This window comes from Saprolegnia diclina, assembly GCF_000281045.1.
Source record: "Saprolegnia diclina VS20 unplaced genomic scaffold supercont1.4, whole genome shotgun sequence".
NCBI lineage: Eukaryota > Oomycota > Saprolegniomycetes > Saprolegniales > Saprolegniaceae > Saprolegnia > Saprolegnia diclina.
Window position 1 is genome coordinate 700,784 of NW_008246071.1, and position 7,822 is coordinate 708,605.

General features: G+C 59.2%; 2 protein-coding genes across 2 annotated transcripts in view; one reads left to right on the top strand and one right to left on the bottom strand.

Annotated features, from left to right (window-relative positions):
• Positions 1–1,418: 1,418 nt before the first annotated feature.
• Positions 1,419–6,115, top strand: SDRG_01957 (hypothetical protein; the record flags this gene model as incomplete). The annotated part of the gene is made up of 20 exons (XM_008607514.1): positions 1,419–1,778; positions 1,829–2,041; positions 2,089–2,181; positions 2,232–2,444; positions 2,510–2,719; positions 2,769–2,989; positions 3,030–3,219; positions 3,268–3,413; positions 3,458–3,729; positions 3,784–3,881; positions 3,930–4,198; positions 4,249–4,339; positions 4,393–4,479; positions 4,528–4,903; positions 4,957–5,116; positions 5,167–5,254; positions 5,301–5,603; positions 5,657–5,848; positions 5,894–5,949; positions 5,995–6,115. The coding sequence occupies 20 exons, from the start codon at positions 1,419–1,421 to the stop codon at positions 6,113–6,115; spliced, it is 3,759 nt and encodes a 1,252-aa protein (XP_008605736.1).
• Positions 6,116–6,155: 40 nt separating this feature from the next.
• SDRG_01958 (hypothetical protein) overlaps positions 6,156–7,822 on the bottom strand; it is a gene marked incomplete at both ends in the record, with an annotated part of 30,448 nt that continues 28,781 nt past the window's right edge. Inside the window, one exon of the mRNA XM_008607515.1 lies at positions 6,156–7,805. Within this exon, the coding sequence (XP_008605737.1) occupies positions 6,156–7,805 (1,650 nt within the window). The remainder of the gene's footprint in view (positions 7,806–7,822) is intronic.

The window sequence follows — 7,822 nt, forward strand, 5'->3', positions numbered from 1 at the left end:
ATGTCCTCCGAACCAACAATAGTCTGAGCTAATGTACCGATAGGTCATCATCACGACTGCGCGAATGATCTCCTTGCTTGGAACAAACGAATACCATAGACGAGCAAGCTCGCTACAACGTTACCGTTATGTAAGCAAGCATAGAACGTCCCGACCGACTGAGCTTAGAATCGAGGCGAGGTTTACATAAATAATGTCAGCGCAGCCAGCGACTCGCTGGTTGCGCATCGGCAGACAGTTTGAGAGGCACACACGCGGTAGCATGGCTCGACCGAGCGCCTGATATGCACGTCGAAACAAGACGTCCCCTCAACATTACATGTATTTAGCGTGAGCCGCTTGCACCATCAAAGCCATAGAACGCAGGCGTTCAAGTCCAACGCGGCAACATTTTGAACACACTTTTGGACAAAGTCGAACGAATTTCGTCGGACACACTTGCTACGAGCAGGTACGACACCTGCGGCCTCGAGCCGTTGCCACCGGCTGCAATATACGGCCTTTCTGGGCAGCACTGTGATTGGAGAGTTCGGACACGTCAAGGCGACTTTACCTTGCCATGTCTTACTGGATGACCACCTGGCTGTCCATGCGCCACATTTGCTTGGTTCACCCCGCGTGTGTACTCTAGTTGTAGCAGCCCTGCACAGCCAATGGTGCCAGTGGTCATTGCTCTTCTCTTGCGCAACAATCTATTCACTAGACAAGTGGATCAACTTGAACGTTGGGGCAACGGCACCGATGGTGAAGAGGGTACATTGGCAGCTGACAATGGCCACTGCACCGACATACGCTCGGCGAGATGACGGCATCTCGTCCCGCCCGTGCTCCGAAGTCGCTTCTGGTTCAAGATTGAGGGGCTGTGTATATACTTGTGAACATCGAGTATCGGTGAATCGTCGGCGGTGAAGTAATGGCGTTCGCTGGGCCGAAGGAACGCACGCAAGGTGTCCAGAGGCACTGCAAGTCCGATCCATCCTGCTCCTTCCGACCAGCTCATTGCTGTTGCCGCATTACTGCTTATCTCGGTCAGGCGCCCACATACGCATCATTGCCTCTGAGCATGGAGCGACTTGAACTGTGTTGCCATTGCGGCTGCACTGATAGCAGTTCGCGAGAGTGGGTGCGTCGAGAGATGTGGTGCTGGCTCCTCCAGTTGTGCTGGGCTATAAATGCTAGGCCAGATCCAACGCCTATCGCTTTGGGCAGCTGGCATGCGCGCTGACCCGATGTGATGTTGCCCCGTGGACATGCCCAGTTAGTCGAAACGCCGACTAATTGAAATCCCACTGGCGAGGCCAGTGCCACGGTCGTTATCCGGATGCCAAGATATTTTCAGGCGTTCAACGTATAGTGGTCGGTTGGGTGCCGGATACGCGCTCGCCGTGCAGGAGCGTGTCATCATTAGCTTCACGAGCATGTACCGAGCCCGACCGCGACGAAGCGTCAGCTTCGACGGTCACGACCGCAGCCGCTTCACCGACGCCCGCTTCGCGCCGGTCTTCAAGGAGCGCCGGCCGTCGGCGCGGCCCGAGGTCGACGACGACGACGACGACGACAACAACCAGCACTCGCACGAAGCGGTGGCCGACCTGCACCTGCAACAAACGTTCCTCAACGACGAGCTCGTGGCCCGCGATATGAAGCGCCAGCGCGTCATCGAAGAGATCTGCGCCACGGAAGCGAGTTACGTCTCGAACCTCAAGGTGCTCGTGTCGGCCTTTGTGACGCCGATGGAGGTCGCGGGCAATACGATGCTGGCCAACCCGACCGTCGCCGTACGTCCGCCACGAGTCTTGCCGCTATCGATACAACCATGTGATGCTAGGTGTTCTTCCAGAGCCTCAAGCAGATTTTGACCGTGAACGCGCAACTGCTCACCGAGGTCGGCGGCCTCCCGTCGTCGGCGGACTCGATCGGCGCGCTCTTCTGTCGCTACGCACCGCTCTTTCGATGCTACGCCGACTATGCCAAGAACTTTGACGAAGTTGCGCAGCTGCTGCGTCCGCATCGGTCGCCCAAGTTTGCAGCGTTCGTGCAGGTACCCGATTCCTGTCCTGTCCATGGCCGTCAACAGTCGACACGTAGCAATGCCAGCTGCAATCTGGGTCGATGCAGAACTTTGAGAGTCTCCTCATCACGCCCGTGCAGCGCGTACCCCGATACAAGCTCCTCCTCGAGGTACGCTACCGTCCTGCTGCCATTGCCACCACTCATACCTCCTCGACCAGCGGATTGCGGGCTTGACAGGCGAGGGCCACCCCGACCATGCGTCGCTGCTTCAGGCTGTCGTGGCCGTCGGTGACGCGGCGCAGCTCATCAACGAAACCGTGCGGCAGAAGGAAAACATGGAGCATGTGCTACGTGTCCAAGCTCAATTTGTGGGCCAGCTCTCGCTCTTCACGCTCGACCGGCGTCTCGTGTGCGCCGGCGTCCTTGTCAAAGTACGTTTACCAAATCTCAATTTCCAATCTCCAAAGCCCCAAAGCTCACACGAATGGCACCTTAGATCTCAACCAAACGCGATGAGAAGGTCATGCTGCACCTCTTCAACGACCTGCTTTTGTACAGCGACATTTTGCCCGCCGAGACGTACCACTGTCGCCGCAGCGTTGCGCTTGCCTCGTCGGCGTGTGGCATCGACGCCACGCTCCCCGAGTCGTACCTTCCGCTCTTCTCGGTTGACCGCCCGCACCTCCAGCGCGACTGTGGCTTCAAGGTCGTCGTTCTTGCACAAGGTCCAACCCCACTCAGGCGCATCGATGTAGATCAACAGCGCGGAAAAGTCGTTTGTGCTCTTTGCAGCATCCGTCGACGAGAAGAACCGGTGGGTGCAGCTCATTGCCGACGCGATCGCGGGCGCCCAGGAGACAGGGCGGGAAGCGGCCCTCGAGAACGCCGCCGCCGTGTGGATTCCCGATGACGCGGTCGAGTCGTGCTCGCTGTGCCGACGCCGCTTTGCTGTGAGCTTCCGGCGGCACCACTGCCGGTACGCCGACCGTGTTTGTCCCTTCTACTATCGACTATAGACGCTGTGGCAACGTTGTGTGTGGCAACTGCTCGACGCACCGTGCGTATGTGATCGACAACGACCCGAAAGAGAAGCGCGTGTGTGACGGGTGCTTCCCGGTCCTTGCCGCCGTCAAGCGATGCGCGATGCGATGGCTTGCGTGCCTCATCGAGTTCCGGGGCGTGCTTCGACGGCTCCGCAAGCGGCGGGTACGTCGCGCTCGACGTTGACTGGGTCGGGTCTCAAGCTCTCGATAGTGGGTCGACTGCTACTTTGAGCTCAAAGGCGGCGTCTTGAGGCAGTTTGCGCTCACGGGCGCCCCGGTGATTGACGGGCCGCAGCGCAACGCGCCCACCGACGTCTTGCCCATGGCCGGCGCGATTCTCATCCGCAACATTGATTCGTACCTCCGACAATATGGTGCATGATCATCATGGGACCGTGTAGCTATGGCATGGCCAACTGCTTCAAGATCACGTCGCGAGCCGAGCCGGACCGTCGCTACAAAGCTTCTCCGCTGAAGGCGTATACAAAGAAGATGCGCAAGGCGCCGTTCGAGGACGACGAGTGGGTTCTCTGCGCCAGCTCGACGCAAGACTGGGCCAAGTGGATCGACGCGCTGGATGCGTCGGCCGCCAAGGCGCTTCAGCGGACGTCGTCGCGCGCTCGGTCCATCGACCTCATGTCGGGCTCGCTTCTCTCATTGCGCGACACGCAGCGTAGGTTCATTTGGATGTCAGCCGATTTTAAAGGTCGACTAACTTGTCGTCTAGTCGATGAGCTCGAACTCGTGCGGATGGACAGCTCGCTTATCGACGACGCCAAGCAAGAGCGGTACCGCCACCACATTCTCAAGGAAATTGTGCGCTCGGTTGGTGCCAGTTGCATATGATGACGGGCCCTTATGCTGCAGCTATAGGAGCAAAGCTACGTTGAATGCCTTGGCGAGTGCATCCGCGTGTTCGTGCAGCCACTCTTGCTTCGGCAGCTCGAAGGGCGGAAGCTCGAGACCGCCAAGCAGAGTCTCCAGCGCCGGCTGTCGCAGCTGTCGCACTCAAAGCTCCAGAAAACGTTTTCGCGCATGGGCTTGACCAAGCGGACGCAACTGCGCAACGGCAGTTCGAGCCTTGCGCGTGGCGACGCGGTGAAAACCCATTTGGATGCGACCATGGCCGTCTTCTTCACAAGGTAGTCCTCTCTTGACACGCGACAAATACCATGACTAGCTATGGATGTAGCATGGACCAGATCTTTACGCTCAACCAGCAGCTGCTCGACCACCTTGTGCGCCATTTGGCCGAGACGGATGATGCGCCCGTCCACCGTATCGTACGTTGTCGTCATGCGCGGATCGTGTCAAGTGTGATAATGAACTGTACTAGGGTGCCATCTTTAACGCGTATGCGTCGCTCTTTCAAATGTACTCGTCGTATGCGAGCTACCACGAAGCTGCGCTGGCTGCGATCGAGGTACAATGCTGGTGGTGTCGAGGTCGCAGTGACAAAACACGGTGCTAGTCGGACCACTTTGTGTCGATGCTCGCAGGTATCCAGCTGCACTTGGACGATGGCACGCTTCACCGCCTCCGCACGTACCTCAATATGCCCATGGAGCGCATTCCCAAGTACAAGGTGTTTCTGCAAGAGCTGTTGGCGTGCACGGACGCCAGTCACATGGACTTTGGCCCGCTCCTCTCGTCGATTGAGAAGGTCGACCATGTCGTGCAAGCGATCCAGGACAGCATCGCGTCGCGGGACGCCGCGCGCAAATTGCGCGAAGTCCAGCTGCAGTACGGCCTCCCGCTCCCCGACTCGACGTACGTCAAAGGCGGCTTTCTCCGCAAAGTGTGTCGCGGCACGGTCAAGACGTACCACGTTGTCCTCCTCGACCACGGTATTTCCTGATCTGATTTGCGTTGAAACAATACGAAATACGGCTTGGAGTAGCACTCTTGTATGCGCCGACGGGGCTCCTGGCCACGTACCAGAAGAAGCACAAGATGATCGAGCTCACGGGCGCGTCCGTCTCGATGCTGCAAGACGCACTGCCCGAGAGTGTGCGCCAGGCCGTCGTTGTCGATGGCGCGCCCCCCGTGACACACCGCAAGTGCGCTTGAAACAGTGTTTCGAAACTCGGTATCTGAACGTCCCTGCTAGTGCCTTTTACTTTCGGTCCAACCAAAAGTCGTTCATGCTCATCGCCGACTCGGAAGATGCGCAGACGAGCTGGGTCGATGCCATCCACGTAGAGTTTGCCATATATGAACTTTGAGGGCTGAAAATGATGGTAGGACGCGATCGCTAAGGTCGAAATGACGTACCGGCTCTCCAACACGTCGGACGAAGACGACAAGTCGAGCCCGCACCCGATGGACGTGTTCATGCGCAAGCCCATCAAGACGGGCTGGCTCCAAGTGCAGCTCGGCAAAAAAAAGTGGCGCAAGCAGTGGGTGACCGTCGACTACCAGCACTTTACGATCGGGCCGTCGCCCCAGACGAGCCCCGAGACGACGCTGGTCATCGCGTCTTGCGCCGCCGTGAGTGTCGCCGCCATCGCCACGCAATTCGAGATTCGTGGCGAACCCGTGATCACGGTACCCCTTTTGCAGTGCCGAGACAACCCCAGCCCTAACAAATCGGATGCTAGAGTTTGACCGAGGCGGCAGCGACATTCACCTTTGTGCTGGACGCAGGCCTGGACCGCGACGAGTGGCTCCGTGCGCTCACGCATTGCATTCGCAGCAGCGCGTACGAAGACGCCACCACGTGCCTCTCGGCCGTCTCGGAGCCAGCGCTGCATCACTTTGCGCCGGTGTTTCAGTTTCACAATACGTCCAAGGTACCAAGGTCGCCTCTTGACAGTGCTTGGTTGAACATTTGGTAGAAATGCATGCTCTGCGGCAGTAGCTTTACGCTCTACCGGCTCCGGCACCACTGCAAGTACGATACCGCGTATTGTATGCTTCACCAACGTTGTGGCGCTAGAAACTGTGGGACGCTTGTCTGCGGCAGCTGCTCCAAAGCACGGATGGTCCTGAGCCACGATCTGCACCGTGCTGTTCGGGTTTGCGACCACTGCGTCGACGAGCACACGTCCGACTTTTGAGAAATCGATTCATGTTGATGTCGTTGAAATATGCAATTACTCAGTAGCTATAGTTGGGTGGACTGTACCCCAACGCGTTGACGGCCGTGACGCGCGCGTAGAAGGGCGTGCCTGCCTCGACGTCACTCACCGTGTAGGCTCGAACGCTGTAGCGGTAGATGGGTAGCGCCTGCCCGGTGAAGGCCGGACAGGCCAGCGCGACGGTCACCGTCACTGTCGACGCCGTCACACTTGCCACCGAGTAGACGCAGCTGTAGCTGCCGATGCTAAAGACGTCATTGACGGCCAAGGTTGCGCGCAGATCGGCCGTCACACCGAGCGTCACGCCACTGAGCGTTTGCGCACAAGTGAGGCAGAACGGCTTGCGGGTCGTGCCGGGGGGCAAATTGAGTGCCAGCGCGGCGGCTTTGGCGCTGGCGTCGGTGGTTGTGAGCTGGCCCTGCGGCCGCAAGTACAGCGCATCGCATGCATTCAGTGTCGGTGTCGCGCGGCCGACGCCTTGGATCGGGTCCAAGCCAGGGCCGAAGAGCTTTTGCGAGACAGCGATCGCGCCCGTGAACGAGTTGCAGCCAGCGCTGAGCTGCGCCACAATCGTCGGTACGTCCCCAAGCGGCGTGGCCGTGAGCGCTGAGTAAAACGTAAACTCGTACATGTGGCCGAAGTTCCACGCCGCCGAGTTGTCGCCGTGCAGCGCCACCGTGACGCTGTCGAAGCCCGGCAGCGCGTTGATTTGCGTCTGAAGGTCGGCCGCGGCTATGTTCCAGTTGATGCACCCGACGACCGTGCTGCCAATCGCAAGTTGGAGCTGCTGGGTGAGCACCAGCGGCGGTGTCGCGGTCAGCGTGAGGTACTGCACCTCGGCGTTGTCGCCACACGTACTTCGGAACGTCGGCGTGTGGTCCCACTCGACAATGTAGTTGGAGACGGCGCTCCCGCCATAGCTGGTGGGCTCGTCCCAGTAGATGGCAAATGACGTGGCGGTTTGGCGAGCGATCGCTACGGTCGGCGGGCTCGACGGCGCCCGTGCCGACGGTGTCACGGCCGCAAGCGCCGTAGCAAACGCACCGTACCCGACGCTGTTGTACGCGGCAACGCGCACTGTGTAGGATGTGGCGGACGAGAGACCCGAGATCCACATCCAATGGGATGCGAGACCAATGCGGTGCTGGGGCAAACCTTTGGTAATTTCGGCAAAAATGATGGTGAGCCCACCCGTGACGGCCGTCGTTGCAAGCATCGGTATGTCCCCGAGCGACGAGTGGAATTGAAAGAGCACCGGACCCGGCGACGCACCCGCACAAATGGTCGCCTGCCCATTGGGGAATATCACGGAGACGCTGCCAAAGGCCATGCCAATGAGGGCCGCTTGCACGTCGCCGACCGTCGCCGTTGCTGAGATCGTGGTCGACGACGTGCCCATGTAGGTCAAGACGAACGAACCCGCGTTGCCCAAGCACTTGAGCGACTGGACTTCTTGCTGGGACCCAATCGAGGCGGTTGCCGAGACGCTCTGTGCCCCGTTGATGACCGACTGGATGCAGTTGGCACGCGCCAGGTCGGCGCAAATGAGCAAGTTGGACGCAGCGACTTCGAGTCGCGAGCCAAGCTGTGTTTGCAGCAGCGACATCTGTTGTGTTGCTTGGTTGCCCGGGTACATGGTCTGGTAGAACGTGATCATCCACGAAAACCCCTACGCATGCATTCCTA